This window comes from Glossina fuscipes, unplaced genomic scaffold (genome assembly GCF_014805625.2).
Source record: "Glossina fuscipes isolate IAEA_lab_2018 unplaced genomic scaffold, Yale_Gfus_2 26, whole genome shotgun sequence".
Lineage (NCBI taxonomy): Eukaryota > Metazoa > Arthropoda > Insecta > Diptera > Glossinidae > Glossina > Glossina fuscipes.
Window position 1 is genome coordinate 4,838,588 of NW_023998421.1, and position 25,446 is coordinate 4,864,033.

At 34.3% G+C, this 25,446-nt stretch overlaps 1 protein-coding gene across 10 annotated transcripts; it reads left to right on the forward strand.

Annotated features, from left to right (window-relative positions):
• The first annotated feature begins 1,543 nt into the window (after positions 1-1,543).
• On the forward strand, positions 1,544-24,199 carry LOC119635309 (ATP-binding cassette sub-family G member 1). Of its 10 annotated transcripts, none has more exons than XM_038030072.1 (10): positions 1,668-1,768; positions 7,123-7,318; positions 16,761-17,201; positions 17,409-17,526; positions 17,612-17,947; positions 18,011-18,249; positions 22,385-22,665; positions 22,746-22,914; positions 22,998-23,254; positions 23,324-23,752. In XM_038030072.1, the coding sequence occupies exons 3-10, from the start codon at positions 16,976-16,978 to the stop codon at positions 23,750-23,752; spliced, it is 2,055 nt and encodes a 684-aa protein (XP_037886000.1). In that variant the 5' UTR covers positions 1,668-1,768; positions 7,123-7,318; positions 16,761-16,975. The 10 variants fall into 10 exon arrangements, with proteins under 10 accessions (XP_037885998.1, XP_037886000.1, XP_037886002.1 ...); XM_038030074.1 differs by having other exon boundaries at positions 7,197-7,318; XM_038030076.1 differs by lacking the exons at positions 1,668-1,768; positions 7,123-7,318 and adding exons at positions 11,660-11,764; positions 14,452-14,456.
• Positions 24,200-25,446: the final 1,247 nt, after the last annotated feature.

The following is a 25,446-nucleotide window of genomic DNA, read 5'->3' on the forward strand; positions in this document are numbered from 1 at the left end:
TAGTTGACATTTATTAATTTCGCCATAAAGTATAATAAGGGGAAGGTGTACGCCTTGGTGCAAAAGCTAACTAAAAGTGTGAACTATTTTCACTTCAAAACATTCAAACACGCCGAGTAATTATGGTAAACAGACAATCGGACGGTATTCTCCATTGCTTTCGGATTAAGGAATAATTTTATCAAATTTTTCATCGAGATGGTAAAGCAGAATTCAAGAGTAACAAAGCAATCACCTGCCTGTGATTGATCGGGTAAACTAATCCGAAGAAAATTGCAATTCTCAAATTCTTATGATTAAAGCATAGGCAACACAGTTTCCCAGAGCTTTGACTCGGTATACTTCTGCGCCAAAAAAGACTCAGTTTAAGGAAAACTTTACTTTTCCTGATTAATTCGAAGGGATGTTATACTCTCCCGGCTACTTCTTCCTGATAGGCGACTTTTTCTTTAATAGACGACTTATTGTTTGCTCGAACGATGCTGCCATTCTTATGACGATAAGCAAATATGAATTTTTTTGCGAATAGCTTCAAACGAAAATCTATTTTCTCAAGATGGAATTTGAAAATTGCCTAAGCGATGGGAAAAGTAGTAGCCACCGAAGGCGAATATATTGTTTGTTGATTGACTTTCTTTTGAAATGAAGGAAGGAGCTTAAAAAACGTTACGTTGATAAAGTGAAACTTCTGTAGCTATTGCCAAGACGAGCTTATATCTTTTTGACTTAGCGAGTGACCATCGTACCTTAAGACTTTCTCGCAATCATTCTACAAAAGAACTTGACTCGCAAACTAGAGCGCTGACTTACTTACAGCTGTCCGTAACGGCTTTCCTGATAACCCAAGACAAAAACACACACATGCATCGCACAAGGATAAATAAAACAAGTTCAACTCAAGCCCAAACTAGATTTACAACCTATTCATAAATTTTTCAATACATATGCACACGAACAGCAATGCAACGAGTATTAGCAATAGTGTATTGGTAAGCTGGAGACTTTTTGAACGCATACACGCTCCTAACGAATATATCATATGTTATTTCAACGTTCATTTATCTGTCTGAACGCACACTTGTAGAGGCGTGCATTCATACCGACTATCACGTTTAGATATAAATAAACAAAATAAAAACAAAATAAAAACAAAAAAAACATATGTAAAAGTCGTGTACAAAGTAAAAAGAAGGAAAAATAGAAAATAGAGAAGAATCCAACATTGAAAAGTAAAAAAGATTGTCGTTAATGCGTCCACACAAAAGCCGCGTTCTTGCTTGAAATGCACTGTAGAAAAAGAAAGAGACATACTCTAGAGGCAAAAAAAAAAAAAAAAAACAAAAAATTCTTTTATTCTGATAAAGGTGTAGTGTGCAACTGCTAACAACAACAAACAAAGTACATGAAGAATGCCAAACCTTAGTATGCTTAAATGCTTTTACTTATATCACACAATGACTAGGCAATCGCCTGTACAATAAGGTACTTTTGGTGTGAGACTCGTGAGGCTCGCTATATTGTATTCTTAGGAACTTCACGAGGTTTCAGTTGAAATTTACAAGTCGGCGCAACAAGTCAAAAATATTGTAATGAATACATCGCGTGTGTCGACGTGAGTGCCTTTTGTTTTGCGCTTTAATAAAATCACAATAACGGTTAATAATTGAAGAAAGCTATACATGTGCACGAAATATATATATTTTAAAAAAGAAGCAATAAAATCGCACAATTTCAAATATGACAATTCTCAGTATAGCGGAACGCTAATGTACGTTTGAACTAATTCGGTTCATTGTCCTATGCTGACCTCAAGTCATTTATTACTTTGTGTATGTGTATGTGTGTATGTGTGTGTATGTGTCACTTGATTATAGCATAATGTGTAAATTCTTTCCTCATTGCATCGCCACCAAATCTAGAAATATAGCTAAAATTTATAACAAATATTAAAAACAAATGTAACAAAATAAAACAGAATAGAAATTATATTCGGCTTTCGCCGAATTTCGTTATCCCCCTCTAAACTACTTCATTACGATATTACGATCATTATACAAATTCGCGCAATATCTAACAGCAAGACGAATAAGAAGAGGAAGCATATCAGATTTTCTAAAAGTTCTCGGCCGAAAACTCTTACCTCATTCCGTTTTATTCCAATTTTTTTTTTAATTTAATTTTGCGGACTTCGTTGTAATTACCTTTCGAGCCATTCCTGCATCCCGGCAATGCATTCCTAAAAAACATTTGAAATAAGCAAAAATGTGTACGTTGTTATGTTTCTCAACGAACGGGACAATTAAATGCCGGCGTTCGTGTATCGTGTTGTCTGAGTTCGAAGAGGAAATATATCGCAACTAATTTGTTCTCTTTCACCAAATTCGTAACTAATAAGCTTTCATCGAAGAGCGTTCTCGTCACAATTAGCGTTTCTCCATGACAAGTATAACGTGTGCACCTAATTTTTGCAACACCATTTATGAGGCCGCGACATTCAACTGATTAAGCTATATATATATATATATATATATAAGCAATAGTAATTTGAATTGGCAAACAGACCGACATGCTTTTCTAAGTAAATTTCTCGGTTCAGTGTCTATTAAAATCTACGTACTATGTAGCATGCTCGATGAGCATCTCCGCACGTTGCAAATGTTTAATAAGTCTACCATAGCCTGTGCATTAGACATACAAATAGAAAATTTTGAATTTTCTAATTTCCTTTTTCTTTATCTCATAAGAGTCAATGACGCATTGTAAGTGCATTACTGAGATTATTTTCTAAGCAGCGCTCTCTCTCTCTCTGTCTTCACTTAAATACAATACCAATGCAGAGGCCTTTATGTTATATTAACCATTATCTGAAACCACTCAACCAAAAAATAAAAAAAAATTTATAGACAAATGTTTTTTTTTTTTTCATTTGTAAAAAGCCGGTACGCATTTATTTTATCTATAAATACCGGAGATAACGATGCATCGAGTTTATTTTATCGCTTCCACTGAGGCTGCAAATTTGAGTGAAATTTTACTATTCCTTATCAGAGAACTTACTTTTTCTTCTCAAATACGCGTAGTATTTAAAGACTAGCGGCCAACAATGCATGCGATTATTCGAATTTTGTGATACTGTTTTGTTTAGCGTCAAATTTTTTATACCCATCACCGTGATCCTAAAAAAAGAAGAAGAAGTACATTTTCATACTCTATAACCTTGGTTGGGCGTGGCTGATTTTCTCTATTTTCTAAGTAAAAGTGGAAATTCATATCGTGAACGAGTCACAAACAAAAAACACGGAAAGCAAAGTTGTTCACAGTTTTTGTTATATAGAGACTACATGGAGAACATTACGTGGAGAACACATAGACGGACAGACACCCAAACGGATCAATTCTAGAATTTATGCTAATCAAAAATATACAAATTTTGTGTAGTCTCTGAAGCTTCGTTCTGGGTATTCTCAATGTGTTGATAAAAGGAATATACCCCTTATTCCTCGGTGGCGTGTATAGAAATAAACCCGCAAAAGCTGTCAATACGATTTTATTTTTATGTTGGATATTGGATCATAAAAAATTGCTATTCAATAATAATTCCATGCAAATTACTCTTTCGAGACTTTTGTCAAAATTCTTTTGAGGCACAATCAACTTCCTGGCACTTTTCTACTGTACTCTAAATCTACTCTTATTTCCCCAGTAACACCAGCAATCTTGGAAAATAAGGCCATTCCCCACTGAAGGTAACTGCAACGCCAATTTTCCATCTCAGCTCACAATCCACCCCTAGAGTTAACTTTTATCACCGTAACAAGTTTTTCTTATCTACGAAGGCATTTAATCAAATATCCTATATATGTGCGAGGCGTAGACCGAATGGATTCATTATTTTCGTAATAAGTTTTAACAATTTCTGTACGTTGTATGTTTGCATGGTGCTTAAGCAAGCAATACTGAGCACAAACATCAGTTTTGTGTAAAGTTTTAGAGAAAAAACCTCTTACTCGATCATCCAGTATAACATATGGGTAGAGGTCGTCCGGCATAATTTAACGTTGCCAGTTAGCCTAATGAGAACGCTGTCTGAAATATTCCATGAACCAACACTGTACCATGCATATTATATTCTTTGTAAACTTCTAGTTCGGTCTACTAGACTTTGCTTTAAGTCGTCTTGTACACTACAGTGATAAAAAAAGCAAATTGTTCTGCATTTATTTTTCCTAATAAATCTCATTGCCTTTACAGCATCCAAATAACATCTCCTATTAACAGTTCGACGTGGTGGCCGCGATGTTAACAGAAAAGTGTCAACATGATCTTGATTTTTGAGAGATATTCGCGCATTTTCACCTTTTGCATCATATTCGTTCCACTGGCGATTTTTTCCGGGTAATAAACACAGCCGCAAATCTTATTTCTTGAAATAATGCACCCAAACAGCTATTCACAGAATAATATTGTTATGCCCCTTTTCCAATGCTACGTGTTTATCCGCAAAGTTTCTAAAATTAGTTTAACGATAGTAATTATTATAGTAATTAAAGAATTATAACTTTTCGGAGAGCGGAGGTTTTTTCCAATTCGTTGACAATTTGATTATAAAGAAAAAAACATTTTATTGCTTGTTCTCAACTTTTTTGATCGAATACCGCGATTCAACTTTATTCGTCAACAAATAGTTGCACATAGAAATCACGGACATTAGGCTAATTTTTAGTGAGACTTAATTTATCAAAATATCTGATTTTCCTAACTATGTACGTACATTGTGTGATACATTATATACACTATATTGTTAGCTAGCCTAGCAAAGTGTTGTTTCATTGTCAAAGTTCAAGTTTGAATGTGAATATTCGCATTTTATAATAACCTGTTAATTTATTCAAATATGAGTCATAAATATGCATTATAGCGGCTTTAACACCAAAACTACCCAGCACATCAATTTGATACTTTTTCGGGTTGATGATAGGGGCGTGCATTGTTACAAAACTTTTTTTGATTTGTATCTATATGAAATACGCTTTGAATACCTATGATCACATTTTTTCTTCTCGGTTCAGTAGCAAGCTTTAATTTGGTGCAAAGACTCCTTGATTCATGAATAATCCAAGATTAAAAGCTTTGAAGGGCGTAATCTAGCCACATATATGCTCAGAATAGCTAAACGACTAAAGCAAGTTGAAAAAACTGAGAATTTTTTTTTATTTTCCTCTATAACTTACTGGTGGACTCTATAGAACTATTCCCAAACAGGTGGTACGCATATAATTTCCGGAAGCATTAGCATGATCAGTTCGAAAAATGTACTACTTCATAACCAGTCCTTATCAATCCACAAACATGTCTATATTTATGGGTTAAATAGTTGCGTTGGGAAATAGATCCGATTTAAGGTTTACTAAACAACCTTTAATATTAATACCTTTTGTACATCTTAATGTCGTAGGTGTAAAAAGGATTTTACACTGTTGAACGAAACTAATATTCACTTTTATGTTATTCCTACATTTATAAAATAAACGCTTTACGCTTGGGGCGCGTCCCAAATTTCATCAAAACATCTGAAGAGCTACGGAAAACGATACTGAACGTGATTCAGAAGGTAATTCTGAATGGAAAGTTATACTAGAAGATAAATCTATCGCAAGTTTTTCTGGGCGTAGCGTACATCCGCACAAACTATAATAAATCCTTGTCCCACAAGTGACGTAGGGCTTGAAAATATGGAAAACTTGTTGATTTTTTTCGGATTTTGCTTCAGTATTTCAACTGTTGTGGACGTGCACGCAGGAAAATTATACCCATATTAGGCCATGCGGCTCTCAATTGATCGAGGACTATTTATGCCAAATTTCAGTTGGTTGTGAGGAGATGAAAATGACTCGTTTTGACATTTCGTGGGCATCTCGAAAGCTAGAACAGGTAGAAAAAAATGATTATAGCTATTTACGGGTCTTTTCAAATAAAAATTTTCCGAAGAAAACTTTAAAACGTCACAATCCTTTAAAAGTGTTTTTTAGAACCTTGAAATCTGAAAAATATCAAAATGACGGTAGTCAGATAGTTCCGTATAGTACGTTTTATTGTTTGATAAGGCTTCGGATGAGCGTATTTCGTTTCTGGATGAAACTTCTCCGAAACTTCTCTTCCTAGCTTTCCTTATATTACAGTCGGTCAATCCGAATGAATATTCTTAGCCAGTTCCTTGATGTACCTGTACAACTTGCTCTAGCCTAAAGTCTTCATTTAAGAAGTGTTTCGGTTGCCCTCTTTAAGTTCTTCTTATTTGTTACTTGTTAATGGTTTTTGTATGCAATCAAATAACGACATAACAACTTCCTATGGTAAGCCGGTCAAAATCTGAATGATATGCTTTGACACCAGTTGGCTTTCTGCTTGAATAAACCAAGTTTCAGAGCAATTCGAACGGAATAGATGCAATTTGATAACAAGCAGCAAATAATTCAATGTTTATGTCGTTTCTTCCTACTTCTATATAGTTTGGCTATGCGTCGCTTGTGCGTACATGCTGTTTGTGTCTCCATTGTTTACAGTTATCAAATATCTATGAAATTTTGGGTTGGTGTAAGTGTTTTTGGTGGTGTGCGAAATATCTTCGCAGAGGAAGTTTAGCAAACGGTAATTATAAGGAGAGCATTAGCGTAACAACGACATAACGACGTAACGGTAATAATATTAATAATGAAAACAATGTTAAAATCCGCCACTGTTGTAACATACTGTTTGACAACATAATCAGATATGACAATTAACTGAAATGATGTAATAAATCATGGTTGATTGTGTTTCGAATATTCTGGTGATAACCAAAAAAATTAATTCCATTTTGATATCAGAAGAAATAAATTTTCCTCATAATACGTGGCTATGCAGACAAAGGAAAAATTTCTCTTTGTACTACGTAGGTATTTTTTGATGCACACACATAAGCATACGCATATGCACATACACACAAACACATTTATATATTCGTATATTTTCGAAGCATTTCTTCTTTTTATTCATTTCGATTCTTGATATCCATCTATTTGTACGTGGCCGGTGATTGATTTTTTGTTGTTTACCTTTGTTCTTTACCTTTTGTTCTGGTAGACAGCATATCTAGTGGTTGGCTCTTTATTGCAATTCGGATAAATTTATAATCTTTTTGAATCAAATTTATTTAGTTCAAATGTTCAATTTCTTCTTGGAACACAACATTTCATTGAATTGCACTTGTTCATATATTGAAAAAAAAAAAATAAAATAAAATTAACAGAACGTGACGGATGATGACACGCGTTCAAAGGTATCTATAACATCTACAGTCAATAAATTAATAAAAAATTCGAGTGCCAAACAATAACGTCAGCTAACACTTGATCTTATTAAAGCTCAGACAATTTTTTCGCGTTCACGTTTAACCAGAATGTCTAAAGTGAAGAAGAACAACTATTTTGATAAGTTAATAAAAATAAAAGTCGATTAAAAACAATCTTGAAACCGTACAGCATGCATTCACAAAAGCCCTTGCCACTCGTGACCTAAAGCTGGATGTAATATTTTCGGGAGGGGAGCCACACCTTGATTGCAAGCCACTTACTAATCATTCTTTCCGTTTTGAGCGGCCTGTAATGGTCAGTAGATGATCATATGCTTTAAAGTTTTTAGCTTAGCAATTCAGAATACAATTTACTTACCTTCAGCGATTTTCACTCCACTATTTAGTTTTCTTTAGAACCTGCCGGCACACTTAATGGGAAAACTAACTAAAAACAGATGTGAAAAACTTAAGCCTTTCATTACACGTAGTGGACATATATTGTTTTTGAAGCACAATGTTTCTGCCTATTCAAGTTTGCGCCCTAATTATACGCATACCTATGAAATTAATTCGTGAATTCATTGCAAAAACAAAAAAAAAAATTTTAATATTAAGAATGGGACATACCTTGACGCTTACAGCACTGCAGAATACTTTTCACAAATTTCGAACGAGTGTTCAGTCAGATCAGTCTTGGTATTAAGCAAAGTCTGAAAAATGATTTCTGTTTCAATTGCCAGCAGAGAAACGGTAACCAGCTCCTAATAATGCTTAGCTCACGTAAACTACATCTGCATCGAACTTTGAGAGACGATGTTGCACTACAGACATCAATAGTGAGAAAACTTTTTTTTGCTCTGTAATTGTTGTAAAGAAAACATAATAAAAAATCGCGGCACGTGATGCCTTCAGCTTATTGCTTTGATAAAAAAACTTTAAGAGAAAAAATATTCACTTCATTTGCTTGTTTTTTCTCTTTTTATAGAAATCTTTTTTAATATTCTCTTTTATGTAAAGAGCAGTCGAAGCCAACATCATAGGAGAACTCTTCCGGCAAAAACCAATCAATCATTAATTTATTTTTCGAGATGAATAACATTTTTAGTTTATAGTGACAAAGCAATTTCTGAGGCAGTGCAAAATATTACATTAACTGACTTTGATGCTTAAAGAAAACCTTGAGTACGCTCCCTATTAAGTAGATATACAAAGATCATCAGTGTGCTAATTGTCCATATTCGAAATGGATCTTAGAAGTGCTTGCTTTAATATGTACTCGATATCTCAATTTTAAATTATTGAGCTTGGAGTTTCGTCCTTCGTTTTAATTTTCTTCAACCTTATAACAATTGCTTCCGCATACGTTAGGAATCTACGTCCCTTTGCATGATGTAAGTCTAAGCCATAAACGTGTGCTCCATTTATTAGCTTTCTATTCGAGAATTCTTGCACAGAAAAAATTATACATTTAGATAAGAGTCGCGACTACGCAGTCGGCGTTCGCGGATCCAACCTTCAGTGCGGTAGACCTTGTTCGATAGGCTAGCTATAGTGAATGCTCAGTCGATAAAGGCGAGTTGAGCACACATCTCATAGAATGCGGCCACTCCCCATCTCCTGCTCTTCCCTCACATCTTTCTGACCAATGTGTGTTATACACACTTGCGGACAGACAGTCACGATTAGCTTGCTTAGCATCTTGTACTATTGAAAATACTTCAAGCGATTGATTCTTTTTCACTTACAGAGAGAATGATGGAAAGATTAATGTTTGCCCTCCTTTGATGTGCATAAAGAGTAAATGTAATTAATTTTTTTTTACTAAAAATGTTTATTGCAAAGTACTATGCGACAATCAGAAATACAACCGTTTCCGGTTATTTCAATATATTTCAAATTAATTTTGCACAATGGAAAGATAACGTTAGTTTAAAATCATATATTGAACACGAAAATAAATTAAAAGAAGTCGGGCAATGCCCAATATTGAATACTCTACGTTACTTTGGCTAATGTAATTCTTTAGTAAACTTTGTCATAGAATAAAAAACCATAAAAATGAAGAGATAACTTGTGGCCATAGAAAGGTTTGAAAAACAGACCAGTGCAGTCTACATTTGTTTTAATAAAACTTTATTTTAACATTTGCAAGGGAGAGGGTCCAAAAAAGACTCAAATGTTTTACTTAATATACCAAAATATCGTCTTGGAACGACTTCTTCAACATAGGTCCTTATATGAGGAATATGCATAAAAATAGTCTGAAAGGATCCATTTTCGATTTTATAAAAATATTTTGAAAACTTCAATTTGGAGATCGCGTATAAGAATAAAAGAGCAATGATCAGGCAGACAGACGTGGTTAAATCGATTCAGAGAAAAATTCGAAATCGCTTGTTATGATAAAAAGTGCATTTGTTTCAAATCCATCTAGATGTTCCGCACATTTGCATAAGCTTAATACACCCTCATCACAAGAAGTTTAAGGGAAAATGTGTTAAAACAGAAATGGTTTTTAAATGCTTTATATTAAAATCTTTTTACTATTACCAAAAAAAAAAAAAAAAAAAAAACCTATTCCTTAAGGCTTAAGAGAGAACAGAGCACCGGTCCAAAAATATTTTATCACCTTTCCTCAGCAACACTTCGTTCTACAATCTTACGTTCCCGCTCGACAACACTGTCTGCATTCTCATCTGTTTACCACCTGTAGGTTATTATTATCATCTCAATGATTAAATTAGAATACGTTGGTATGTCTTAAGCTGTTGCAAACGATCAATTCATATATCCATATATGCACATTTTGATGCTCAATGAGTTGGTTTTCTAATAGTTTTTTTAACATCGTTTTTCTAACGATTGAAAGTTTGTACACAAACAAAACAAATATCATGATTTATCAAAGAAACCCGAAAAGCTGTATGAACTTTCTAAGACGAACCATGGATACCCTACCTAGCCACGATTTGCAGCCACAATACACTACTGTTGATAAATGTAAAATGTATTTATTTTAATTTGTACAATTTTTAGGGTTTTCGCTCATTTTTCTATCGATTGTTCTTGAACAAGTTTAACGCTTCTCCAAATTGATTTTTCGAAAATTGCATTATGGAACGCATTGTGCGCCAAACGCTTGAAGAATTTCTCATAAATAAACAGAAAGAAAGTTGGTATAATAAATAACTTCAACATCAAACAAAGCTCTTTAGCTTATTTGAGAACCTTTTTCAATCCTTCAGAAATCACAATAATAAACCAATAGCAGTAGTTCAAAATTTAAATGATATATGTGTACTGAAAGAGATGTACACAAATCGGAAAATTTTATACATATATGATTATAAACTTGAAAGCATAAATCAGTTCGACCCGTTTGTTTGTGGTCAAAAATGAGTGAACAGATCAACGAAAGCCACTTCTTCCCACATCTCAGGCAATTTTCAAATTCCATCTCCTCGTTTCTTAAAGCCATCCCAGCCCATTTTCGGATACCGGCTTAAGAATCGAACCAACGTTCGAGTAAACAATAAGTCATCCATTAATAAATATCTATTAGCAAATGCTCCGATTTGTACACAACTCTTTCAATATTGTCTCCATTTGTCTCATTTATGAAGGTTATGATTGCTCAAGACATCAGCTAAACAATCAACTAAGACTTTTTAGTCGTGTGAAAAAAAAAAACAGGTGGGAGGGTAATTTTCGGTTCAATGTCCAAAAGGCAGCTTCCACAGAGACACAACACATTTTGGCGATGCTATTCATGCGAATCCCACGTGAACTAGTTCCTGTAGGAAGAACTTGAACACTTTTATTAGCTTAGTAGCTTTTTCTTGTGGATAGTGATTTAGTTTCCCGTCCTGTTTAACCTTGTCAAAACTGAAATGTATTTGTTGTACAAGTGCAGTAAATGAATTCATTTTTGAGCACGCGCATCATTGTAGCAAAGAAGAAAGACTTGTCGTCCATCACTTTCGAAATAAGGCACAAACGTAAAAATTCGTTGCCGCATCACTAGGTCAAGATAACAGTATCAGATTTCAGTGATATTGAAAGATGTCCTGTTTCACTTTTTCTTTGAATTTCATTTATAGATGGGGAAAGTGAGTATTCACTGTAGGATACTCTCGTTCAAACGAAACGATCAAATTAGTTTACTTTTATTTTCATTTTGTGAATTTATCACACACAGAGAACTTAATAATAAAATGTTTACATACATATAAATGCACGTATGTGTACAGTGTGTGTAGTCGCGTGGCATTAGAATATTTTTCTGTGTTTAGTTCACAGTCGCAGTCACAGTAACAGTAACAAGCTAAGCTCTTGAATTGAAGCTTGCATTACATGTCGCACTCAGTCGTACGAAGCAGTGTTCAAGTGGATTTCTTCAGGAACGATTCAAAGTTGAAAAGAGGTGAAAAAGTACGTCTCCGATAGTTTTAAATATAAATAAAAATATATAATAAAAAGGGACTAAAAATAATTATAAATATATAGTACATGATGTACGTAGGAAATGTATTGAAAAAAAATTATTTACTTATCGTCGAGAAACGTCTCATAAAAGGGCTAATATTTTTTTCGTCAATAATAAAAGATTGTTGTTGTTGGTGTTGTTTACATTTACATGTGAATACGAGGCATTTAATCAAAAATAATAACTAATTGTCTGTGATAAACGAAATTGCAAAAAAAGTTTATGTGCTGAAATATTAACAACAACAAAAACAAAATTATAAGAGGAAACAATTGTATGAGTTGCACTTAACTGAAGTGAAATTTTGAGATCTATATTCAAAATAGTAACAGATGAATACATTTCACTCGCGTGTTTTCAGATTGAAAAAGCAAAACGTGCCTTGTCAGTAGCATATAAGAAAAGTCAACAAAATAAATTTGCCTTTATTTACATTGCGTGCATTAATCAACAAGTAATAAAATCATATTTTTCTCGTGTGAATTTTTTGATATTTAGCGGACGGAGTAAGGAACAAGATAAAAAACCAAATTTCTTGCTGTGCTTTAACCCTAGAAGTACCGACGTTTTGTTTATACATATTAGAGAAACGCTCTGATCCCCCTATGGAAGCGTCACAGTCCTTAAAATGGAGGCAATTTGACTCAAGCAATCCATGGTTAAAAAATGCTTAGGATCTCCTTGCGCGCCCACATTAGCTTAGCAACTAAGACCATCTCCAGAGAACACCTATCATTTTGTCACAAATTCACCTGTCACGGTGAGAAATTTCCACGCAGATGTTCGCCAGAGCCACCTGAATGTTCGATCTTCTTTTGATATATTATGAGTACTTTAAAAACTAGGCCGAATAAAAACAAAGTAAAAAAAATTATATTCGGTTGTGACCGAACCTTTATGCCCATCTTTGAGATCCTAAAAATAGGGGAACAATTTTCGTACTCCATAATATTGGGTGGGTTCGGCTGATTTTTTTTATTTTTAGAATAAAAGTGGAAATTTATATTTGTGTACAGTGCATGTGCTGTACTTTATGAGAAGCAAGCAAAAAACACTTTGTGTTCACAGTTTTTGTTACATGGATATGTAGGCGTTGTAGGCGTGTTCTTTGAAAATTTTGGCTCATTTTCATCCATTTTTCTTCAAGTTTGTAGGCGATTTCTTCATTTTTGCGAACGGGCGAATGTTTACCACAGATACTACACATTTACGTAGGCGGACACAATATGAGGCACGCACATTGTTGGAGATCAAAAATGAAAAAGGGACCAAAATAACATACGCGATAGTTCTAGTATTTAAAATATTGCAAACAATATTATCAGGAACAGTCTCCAGCCAGTGTTCCTAGGCATTTAAGACGGAATGATGACATAAAAGATAAGATATAAGCGAATAATGTATAAAAATATATGCAGCAACGCCATGCGCTTAATAAAGACCAGTTATTAATCTTTCCTTTACACATCTTCTTTTTTTGACGAATGCTGACTATTTAAAGTATTAGGTCATTTTATGTGCAAAAGTATTGCATGAAAGTGTTTTAATTAAAAAAGTCGCTGATGAAAAGTTAATTGCACTCAAATGCATTTCTGTAGTGGTGAAGTATAAATGCTTTTACGTTTATTTACTGAATCTTCCTGTTAATCGAATTTACGATAAATATTAGAATCTTATCTCAAATTTAAACTTAACGATGACTGCCAGTGCAGATCAGTTGAGTTCAACTTTTAATTTATGAAGACAATACTGACTATGCTCTTTAAACGATCATGCTTCCCTATTAAGGGAAGAAAGCGAGCAATGTGCTCGCTCGGACTCGGATGACTTAAGATTTTAGTGGCGTACGTCGTGACGCTTACCTTAATTATATTTGTGAGGACCGGGATAACTAAAAAATGATTTAGGCTTGAAATAGTCTGAAAAACCGTTTAGAGGGATAGACCAAGGATATATAGTAACTTGAACATTCAACAATAACGAATTTACGACAATTTACACGACAATTAGTATTTGAAAGTTGACCGTTTGAAGCTGATGTGATTTTTTCTTGTATTTTTTTTTCTTGAATGCTCTCCAGCTGTTGCTACGCAATATATTATAAAAATAGTCTGTGCAACATTTTCTGCTGCAAACAAAATTTTCTACTCCCACTCGCTGAGAATTCTAGGTTACAAACACCAGGCTATGAAAGGAAATTATCAAAGAAGTATAACTACAAAGTCTGTGGTCTTGGGTTCAAATCTCAATGAGGTAGGGTTCACTTTGGTCGCGGTTATAGTGAGTGCTCAGTCGTTAAAGGTGTACCCTTACCCGTAATACATCAGTGGAGAACATCGCCTGAGTGATTCGCCATAAAATTAAAAAAAAAAGAAGGTGAACCTAGTCTTGATGCTCAATAACTGCTAATTGCTTTACCTCTAGCAGCTAAATAGTTAACGCGGAAAATCGACCCAGCTTCCTGGCAAACATTTTTAGCGTAACAAGCGATTAATTCTGAAAGTGTTCAATTTCGTTCATTATTGCTGAAAAGATATTAGCCAAGACGAGAGAAGATGAACGGTCTTTCCTTTCCTTTCTGTTGCCTTTAAATTACCATTTCGGAAAAGGAGGAGCATTGAAAGCCTAAGAGAAAAAGTGCTTAAGGAAATTCCAAGATCATGTCCCCAACCAAGCTAGCAAAGACATTAATGGATGATTGGGTCAAGCGCCGGCATCATTGCACTATAAACGATGAATTCTTTTGATGGGCACAAGATAAATATTGCCACAACAAACCTTACGGGGTTTCCACTTTTCTGATCACTTCGTACAAAATATGTTTCAACGAAAAATTTTGAGTTCATTACGTTGCGACTTATACCTTCATTCATTCATTCAAATTCACGTGTTACGATGCTTACAGCTACTTAACCGTATCTCCACTATTAACCTCAATATCAAAATTTGATTTGATGACTTAACACCCAAGCTACGACCGAAAACGTTCCATAGAGAATAAGGTTCAATAGTTTATCGGATTATTGTAATCATTAAGCGTTTCAGTAAAACAATTTTAATGAACTACTTTGCGGATTTTTGTTTTGCATTAGAAGAAATTCTGCGTATTTTCCATAAAACGAATTATCAGAAAAACTATTATTAAGGTTCAGCTTTCTTAAATCATAAATAAATTTGCGCTTAATCGGCTTATCTATAAACAATTATTTTGTATAAATTGCTTCACATATGAAATATTTCAAGATATCGGCCTTTGGGTTTTTCTTTACATCTATCTATCTATCTATCGCTGCCACATTTTATGTTGCGTTCTACACAATAAGTTTATTATTATATAACTTGAATAAATTAATTTGTGGTTTAAAGAACATGTAATAAGAATTTATTAATTATTAGAAACTATTTAACAGATAAAAGCATTAGCTAATCTTTCCTTGGTGGTTTCATGTTTCTCCGAATTAAGTTTTGGAATGTCAGCAAACATTCCGCATCTTGGTCTTATAATCAATTCTTTTTAGCTGAGCTTATTTCATGCGCAAAGAAAAATGAAAGCAACTAACACAAGTTTTTTTCCTGTCGAAGGATCGATGATGAGAAGAAATTGGCTTCAGGGACCGCACATAGTATCTATACATTTGATCGGCACCAAACTGTCAATCGATTTCAACACGTCGGTCTTTCCGTCCGCCCATCTGCCCAAGACGGGTTATAAAAATTCTACTGGCCATAAAAATTACGCCATCGACTTCAAGTCTGACAGATATATTGGAAGCAGGTTGGCATTGAAAAGGTGCTAAACTGCTTGAAGGATATGCCTCTGGTTTCCAAAGGAGAAAAAATCGGTTTTTTTTTTTCATCACTCACAAAACTGCGGCAGATGAAATTATAAAAATTTGCACGACGCTGTAGTATGTTTATGTAGTACGTAGTACTTTACTCTGGCAAAACCGCTATAACGCCCAGAAGCAAGCTCCAAAAACCGCACGGACGCCGCTACATACTCGCATTGCACAAAATCAACCTAGGTTATTAACTTTTTTCACATAAGCACGGTTGTTGAAAGCATGTTCCCGTACACGAGTTGCATGCCCTATTACTAATTTTAACAACAATCTATGTTTCTGTTTTAGGCCACCAATGTTTTCCAACATTGCATTGTTGTTAACATACATCTGACATTACACGTATATACCAGCGTGCGCCTATACATATGTATATATCTACACTATATAACCGACGCTAAAATAAAGTAACCATGTTTCCTCTATACTAAGTTATCACTTCTCTGAAGGGCGTCTTAGGAACATAAGATAATTTTCAAGATTTCAACATTAATTGTTCAATATCTCTACCTCTTCTAATTACTTAATTAAAACCTTATATATTAACTAAATGCACGTTGTATAATTAAACCGCTAATCGAAAATATTTCCACAATAAATTTAACGCATTCGCGTTTCATGGCTATCAAAGTGCATGTCTGACCAACACACAGCCAAACAAAATAGATAACATGCAAAGCTAACAGCCATCATAACGTTATCATCAATTTTACATTGGTAGGCGGGAAATTTTGGTCGACTTTGCTACAAAAATTGCTACAGAAAACAAAAACACTTGCCGTACATTCTTCAGAAGGGCAATAGACGAGCATCTCCTTGCAAGTTGGGGCTTAATACGTAAGAATTGAAACGACCTCAACAATTCATCTTTTTACGAACCTATTCACCTACGAGAGATCAGAACTAGTATTAGTAATTTTTTTTCAAAATTGAAAAATTATGCTTCACTTTTTTACTAGTATTGTAATTAAATAGAAAATTTATCGGATAGCAGGAGATGTAAGTCTTTCAGGCCAAACTCAGTCGTTCACGTATTCTTATATTTGAACGTAATGCGAACTATTTTATTAAACATATTGATCGTTTTCTCTTTTCACAGTTAATTTGTCTTCAACTCAACTAAATACATAATAAAGCGTGAAATTACTTTGAAAATTGTACCTTGAAGCATAGTGGAGATCAAAAGGTTATAATTTACTTGAAAGCGGTTAGCAGCAATTAAACATTGCAATCAGATAAAAGGCAGCCAGATAGATCATTAAGGAAACTAAAAATAAAAACGAAACAATTAGGCAAAAATATTAAGCCGTCATAATGGAAACGCGAGATATTAGCTGCGGTTATTCATACGACAGTTGCAATTCACAAAGCGGTAGCTCGCTGGCTTACAGTAACGATGTTATCGCCGGTGGCAGCACTTTGGTGGAACAATCAGATAACTTGAATAATTCGAGTAATATTTTGAAGTCTTTGCTTAACTGGCCGCCAGTTAATTTAGAATTTCACAATTTAACATATGAAGTACCAGATGTCGATAAAGGTAATTATAAAAAAAACAAAAAAAAAAAAATTGATTATTTTCTAATTAATTACTCAGTGAATTGCTAACAGACTGCAATTTTCAGTTGCTTAGGAAATAATGAAATCATTTCAAACTGTTAATAACTGTTCATTAATTACCGCATTAGAAAGTGAAAGAATTCATGTATTAGTAATCAAGATTTTTCATCTATTAATTTATTATTAGAAAAGAAAAGGATCTTACACAGTGTTAGTGGAGAATTTAGACCGGGCGAATTAACCGCAATTATGGGTCCTTCGGGTGCCGGTAAAACAACACTGCTCAATATTTTAGCTAGCTTTGGGTAAGTTCTCGAAAAACTATACTTTTTACATTCTTTAGTTTACATGCAACGCTATAAAGAATCCATGTTCTTCCTAAACGTTTAGAGCAAAACAATTGTCGGGCGAAATACGGATCAATGAAAATCTTCGCGATGTGAAAACGTTTCGCAAAATGTCCCGTTATATTATGCAAAACGATACAATTGATCCTCATTTTACGGTATTAGAGTCCATGATGCTTGCGGCCGGTCTTAAATTGGGTACAACTTTACCGCAACAACAAAGAATGCAAATTATTAATGAAATTTTAACAATGCTTCGTTTGCAAAAGGCTGCCAATACAAAAGGTCTCCGATTATCAGGCGGAGAACGTAAACGCCTCTGTATTGCCATGGAATTGGTTAACAATCCCCCCATTATATTTCTCGATGAACCGACTACGTACGTATGCCGACAAATAAGACGGTTTTAAAACATTCAATTTCAATTTGATTTTGTATATAGAGGTTTAGACGATATTTCCAGTTCACAGTGTGTAACATTATTGCGGCGTATAGCTCATGCCGGTCGCACTGTTATCTGTTCCATACATACTCCTCCAGCGAAATTATTTGAAATGTTCGATAAGGTGTATATAATGGCGGAAGGTGAATGTATTTATCAAGGCTCGGTACCCAACATTGTTCCATATCTAGCGCATATTGGACTGACGTGCCCCTTAACTTATAATCCCGCTGATTTCAGTAAGTAAAATAAGAATAACATTGTCAACCATTAAATGCTCGCCACAACTTTACTTGTCCCACTCGTATCCATGGGAAGCGGTCTAAAAAGTGGTCCGATTCAAACCATTTTCAATAGCTCTCGTCCTAGGGCCAAGAAACGATAGGTGTACTAAATTTCATCAAAATATCTCAAAAATTTGGAATTGGAATGAGCCTAGGAATAGAAAACGTACGACAACACAAGAATACAGAACGGATGGACCGCCTTCCTCCAATATCCATTGGACACACAAGTAAGGGCGCATACAACCAATAACTAGGTACAGAAGCTTTTGAAAAGGGTTTTTCATATCAACTTTTGATCGATGCATCAAGAGCATGTTAGGTGTTTAGCGCGCTTGTAAACGCATCACGCATCACGTCCGTTTCCAGTACCGATTGTGGTGCACCTCATTCCTATTGCTAGCTTAATTTTGACGATAATGTGAGGTATTGCAATAGTGCTTGACTGGATAGGCTTATATGTACCGCTAGACAAGGTAATACTGTCTATCTAATCTGTGTTATGACTATGAGTGTTGTCAAGTTCCTTTTCGTAAGAATCGAAAATTTCTGTAATTAACGGTAATAAACTGAATTTCGCTTTAACTTAAATCTACTAATTATATAGAATTAGTTTAATGTTGTTTAGTATTCGCAAATCACCTTTTTTCTCTTAATTAAAATGAAACCTTTTGTTAACTAAGTTAGATTGCCCGTGCATTATTAACACGTATTTGTTGAATTTACTATACTAATGACAGTAATTAAACTCGGCACTGTCTAGCTAATGCGCTAAAGTGCTACTGTATTAACGGATGACGAAGATGGCCGTTTATACAGCGGCTGAGAAACTATTAGCAGATTGTAAATATTTAAGCAATGAAATGCAATCAATCACGTCATGTGAATGTAAACAATAATTTAATTTGCATAGAACTTAAGGCAGACGTGCGTGTAATTTTATCATTTTAATATACAATTAGAAAGATCAGCATACGACCCCAAATCATTTTACAACCTTCGTCTGTCTGTCTTTTTCCGTGTCAGGCGGTTTTTGCTAGCCGCGATTTTTAAATTCATTATAGACAAATGGAGTTGACAGCCTTAAATGCTAGCACTTTAAAACTTTAGTTTCTCTGGCTAAATTAACCATAATAATAATAATAATTTAGTTACGTGTTTTTGAATCATCAAACACACTAGTTATTAATAGTAGATATATAAAATGATATAATAATTTTTTGAAATAACGCCTGATAAGGGAATTGATCGAAAAAGTGCGTCGATCCAAACCATTTTCAATAGCGTTCGTCCCCGGATTAAAACACGACGGTTTTCCAAGTTTCATGGAAATATGTCAACAGTTACGACCTGCAGGCTAAACACAGGAATATAGAATATGATGGATAGGAGTAAAGATGCGCAGGCGACCAGACAAGCTTAAATTCAAAAGTCAATCTGAATCGATTTGTATAACAAAAGGTGCACCTATCTGAAGCCTTTGTGGGCGTTGCTTTGCATATGCTTGTACTATCCGTCCTATCGAAGTTGCAAAATGTGGCGATGTCTGTTATTATATAGGCTGTGCTAAAGACGCAATGATACCGGTATTATGTAAAAAGAAGAGGAAGATGACGAGCAAGAAGAAGAAGAAGAATCTTAAATCATATAGGAAAACGAGTCAATATCAACAATGAAAATCAGAAATTCGTTAGTTTTTAAATCTAATATTCATTACTGTTATAAATAATAATAAGAGAAATTATTCTCACGTTTAAGTTCTCTTTAATTCTCTAACAATTGTTACTGAACTTGGCGACACGTGCTTAAGTGGTTAAGATATAATTCTCAATATTCAAATATAAAATCTTAAAACGAAATTGTGAAGAAATCATGTGGAAGTCGAATAGGCTGGTGATTAAGACATACGGCGCTTGGTCAGAAAACCCGTGTTTGACGGCCGCTGCGAACGACATGAAATTGTACATTACTGGTTTACTGGGATTGTTCATGTTTAAGCTCATAGTTTAAATGACATACGTACTAACTGGCATATTAAGCGATAATAACACCGTAAAAGCTTAATAAAAAAGGAGTCTTTTGCAAATTATTAAAAAAATAGCAATACCGACGGTATTCCTCGTGGGAAATCTTCAGTTAAAGGGGCTCTGCTGCGTAAGAACTCAATAGGAAAGAGAGTAAGTTGTAATTTCCCCGCATCTCATTCACACTATTTCTCCCGAAGGAAAAAATATTACTCTCTCTTTGTTTCCTCCTTTACCTGTTTCCTCCTAGCAATACACTCGCCTCACGCGCTTCGAAATTTCAAAGAAAAAATTTCTTCCAGGTATTTTACCTATTATATCAATAAGAGAACAAATTAATTGTTATGAAGATTGAACAAAGGTTTATCCCATTATGAAAAGCTTTGAAGTTAGTACACTCACACAAATTTTTTTATAAACTTCTAGAAAACCCAACATTTGAATGGATACCTGATATATATAGTACGTATTTTACGTTTGCCGTCACTTTGCTTCTAGCCACTGTATCTGCGAAAAATCTTAATTACGTTAGTTACTCTACGTAGTAATATCATTACTATTATGCCAAACTACTATAATTAATTACTATAGTTATCTTAATATGGTTTTTATCTACCTTTTATGTGAACTCATTTCTCCTGCTGATGTAGCAATAAATTATTTTCACTAAAAATACAAACTTATTACTCATGCGCTTCAAGATCTTAATTACCGGCTTCTTAATGAAAAACTTAATAACAAACCATCAATACGTCATGCCCAAACATTCTCATTGGCTTGAGTAGAAACCCTTTTATACTCTACCGACTCGCTAGAGATTTAGCAACAAGTGATAAAGTTGATCTAGTCAGAGTTATATAAAAAACAAGCAAGAATGCTTTAGCCGAGCATAACCGACCGTTGGACATAATATACCGCTTCGCTTAATTAATAATATACCAAAAATTATACATTATTTTAAACGTCAATATGGTCAAAATTTAACAAACTTAATATTTTCCATGTGTTTCCGTCATAGTAAACCACAAATTAAGCTTTGTCGCTTTCATGAGATCTCCTCCATATGGTGGGATCGAAAAAATAAATCGACGTTATTCAAATTATCTATGGACGATTTATTAAAGACAAATTTTTATCATAACATATTAAAAGTTAGTTAAACATTCTTGGTTCATAAAAACTTATTTTTCTATTGGTCACAAGAATTCATTGACAAATATCAGACACCAGGCTGGCAATTGGGCAGACAGACAGAAAAGCTTAGATCGATTTGGAAAGTGATTCTGAACCGATGCGTATAACAAAAGATGGGCTCTATCCCAAGTCCTTCTGCATATTACAACCTGCCGACCAAACTTAAACTGTAAAACAAGTTGTGTAGGGTTTAAAAAGCTTTATACCAATATCTACATGAACTTGCGAAAGCTATGAGTTAATAAATATTACCAAAAGCATGAACATCAAAAATGAAAGATATATATGTATGTGTGATGGTGAAAATGGCTGTCATACTAAATGGTTCTATATGTAAAGGCTGTCTAGTTCTTTGCTAATTTCAAGCAATAAACAATCAATAGGTTATTCACCTAACCTTCTTAATCTCCTTCTGGTTCATCTCACAACGCACTGTTGGAGCTTCAAGTAAAAATTTACTGATTAACATTCAGTTTTTCCGAAATTCCTTTTTTCATTGGCTTACATTCCGGATGGACTGAATTTTAGAAACCAGTTTTGAGTTTTTATACGGTTTTTTTAGTGCTCCGGGATTTTGTAGAGTGCCTCGTCGTAACAAAGAAATCAATAGTTTTCAATGTATTCGATATTTGAAGTACTTGTTCTAAATAACATTATCTTAAGACTTTTTAAAGTAAATATTAAAAGTAAGATTTATTATTATTAATGTAACCAGGGAATAAGTTCTAAGACCAAAGAGTTAAGGCACTGGCGACTAAGTTTAAAGCTTGAGATTTGAGCCCACGACCATTGAATTGCTAGGCGAGCTACTCGCCTATTCGGCCGCTTAGGCGAAAAGAGACTTAAAATTTTGCTTATTTCATTTCATAAAGTTATTGAAACAGCCTGCCATGAATATGGAGACTATCACAGTTCTATGGTTGATGCTGTAGAAAATGGTAAAATTTATCGTTGGCTGCCTAAAAGTGAATCAGATAATCTAAATTCAACAAGACGTAATAAATCGGAGACAACGTCGGGAGTTTCATCGTTTGATGAAATTGAAAAATTCGAAATGGAAATCGATAAAAAGCTGCTGCGACCACAATCTACTTGGTGGCAACAGTACAGATTGTTGTTGATGCGTATGTTGACTAGAATGTGGAGGGATAAGGTAAAATAATTTTGCATTACTTACATTAAGCAACAAGTATTATTTCTTAAATAATTTTTTTTTTTTTTTTTTTTTGGCAGTTTTATTTTAAAATGAAATTTTCAGTGAAATTCGTAATGTCTTTGTTGGTTGGTGCCATGTACACGGGTGTTGGAAACGACGCTACCAAAGCTTTATTCAATTTCGGTTTTGCATTTACTATAATTATAGCTTATCTGTATATGCCAATGATGCCCATACTCTTAGAATGTAAGTATTTATGATTTATGCTTCTTCTTAAATGTATTAAGAAATAAATTGTTTCTTCCTCTTTTTTTTTAAATTTATTTCAGTTCCTTCTGAAATCCGATTATTAAAAAGAGAATATTTCAATCAATGGTATCGTTTAAGTTCATACTTTGTAGCTTTGGTAACTTCCAAACTGCCGAGCATGTTAATAATGGCTCTAATGTATATAACCATAGTGTACTTAATGTCAAATCAACCATTAGAGTTATATCGCTTCGTGATGGTATATCTAGTGGCCATTTTAACGGGTCAAATATCCGAAAGCTTGGGCTTATTATTATCTTCGCGCCTAAATTTAGTGGTAAAATGATTCATAATTGGTTACATTTATTGGCCGTTCGTAATTTATTAAAATCTTTAATTTGCATAGAATTCAATGTTTATGGGCCCCGTGACGGCTGTACCATTAATTTTACTCTCCACGTTCGGCATGGGTTATGGTAAAGGTACTTACATTTCACCCTTTATGCGTTTCATCATGAATTGCAGCTACCTGCGTCATAGTATGGAGGGCATCATGGAAGCTTTGTATGGATACAACCGTTCAGATACTATTTGTCCGCCTACCGAAATCTTTTGCATGTTCAAGAGCGCAAAGTTTCTACGTGTGATTTTAGGCTTTGAAAATCTCAACTATACATTTTCGATTGTATGCTTGGGTATTTTCTACATTATTTTCACGGTATTAGCCTTTGCTTTAATAAAGCATCGCTTGTCCACGTCAGGAACTACTCATCCTTTTATTCAAAAAATTAATAAATATTTAATTAAGTATTTTAATTTTAGTACTTATAAATAAATCCATGCCTACATGTAGGGGTAAGCATTAAAAGCGCCAGCGCCTACCGTTCGATTTCAATAAATCAATAATTTTGCCGCGTAGTCAAGTTAAAATAAGTTACTCAACCAAATTTCGACTATATTTAACTCTTTAAATTTTCTCGATTCGTTGTTGAAATTTCGATTTTTCATATGATCCATGCGACGCCATAATGATCGGAAATTAACAAACGAAAGAAACAAACGAAAACGGGATGCTTGGATGAGAAGACGCTATGCCAACTAGTGTACAAATAGAATTATATTTTGTTTCGAATATTTATTTCAAGGCGAGTACAGCTTGCTTAATCGGTTTTATTAAATTTTTTTTATTTTTCATTAAATGTCTCTAAGTAGGTGAAGTTACGTGATATACTTTTAATTGCACTATAATTTTATATATAAGCGAATTTATATTGATAACTTTTAATAAATTACAAAAGTAAATGGAATTTTAATTTTTTCAATCATATCAAGCAAAATCAAAACAAATTCTACTTTCTACTCAATATTCAGTTTTTTTTTTTTTTTTTTTTTTTTTGTGCGATCAAGTACTCATGGGATGTCGCCTAAGTGAGGAAAAAGTAAGAAAAAGGGAAGCGGCCGCGGACTAGTGGGTATATGCCCAGTCGGTATATGCCAAGCGCTATGCTACTAAGCGCTCACTACAACTACGAGCAAAGTAAACGCTGGCGAATTGAGATTTGAGTCCGCGAATAAAGATTCGGTAGCAATAGAGATTCCCACCTACTCTGCTAGACGTACGGGCAACTTTCAGATACAGTGGAAGTTTGAATTCGTTCAATCAAATCAAGCAAAATAAAACTAAGTTTCACTTTCAAGTCAATAATTAAGTAAAGATGAATAAGGCTCCTCTTTTCCATTTCCTCACTAAGCGGACAGAGCATGTTAACCTTCGCGTTTCATTTCACACAAATCGCCATCAACACACTTTGTACACTTTCCTAGTCAACCTATTCGTTTATTCACACTTTTATATATCGTTCGCCCCTTTGCAATGTTCCCCAATCAAAGATTAATGAAGAACATAGATAGACAAGTAAATATGAAACCGAAAGCGATTAAAAATGTTTTATGCAAAGTGTTTTCCATCGCTAGATAAGCATTTTCCTCATCTTTTAGAGAATTCTTCGATGTGACGTCTTTAAACAGGTAATCGAAAGATCCCGAGTCTGCTGACTAAGCCGTCCTTGCACTATGGATGGATGCCCGGATGATATATAAAAAATGCCCTTGTGTTGCTTTTTTTTAATAGTCTGTCATTTTTCAAACAGGAAAGCTTTCAAATCCGTTCATTGTTGTTGCTACCGTTTGGTATTAAACGTTCACCGGCCTTTAGCAGTTAATGACGAAACACACCAATCTGATTTCTTGAAATATCCTCAGCCACGCAGTCAATTGTATGACTGGGAGCCTGATGCCCCCGTTTTTGCAAAAAAGGCTTTCTCTTATATGGTTCGAGCAAAGGAAGAATGCCTCCCTTCCCTGAATGCAAATTTTTTGTCATAAAACTCATGTTAAAAGCTATTTCAAACTAAAGTGTTGTATGAAACTTACATGGGGGCGAGTTGAAGGCTTTTGTCAGATATCAACAAGAATATAGCGGCTAGAACCATCCATGAGAAATTTCCGGTTTAAGATTTACATACCTGA

Coding starts and splice junctions, on each gene's coding strand:
- LOC119635309 (XM_038030070.1), top strand. CDS start 16,976: ATGGAAACGCGAGATATTAGCTGCGGTTATTCATACGACAGTTGCAAT. Junction 18,250..22,384: donor TTATAATCCCGCTGATTTCA/GTAAGTAAAATA, acceptor CATTTCATAAAG/TTATTGAAACAGCCTGCCAT. Junction 23,255..23,323: donor CTTCGCGCCTAAATTTAGTG/GTAAAATGATTC, acceptor TAATTTGCATAG/AATTCAATGTTTATGGGCCC.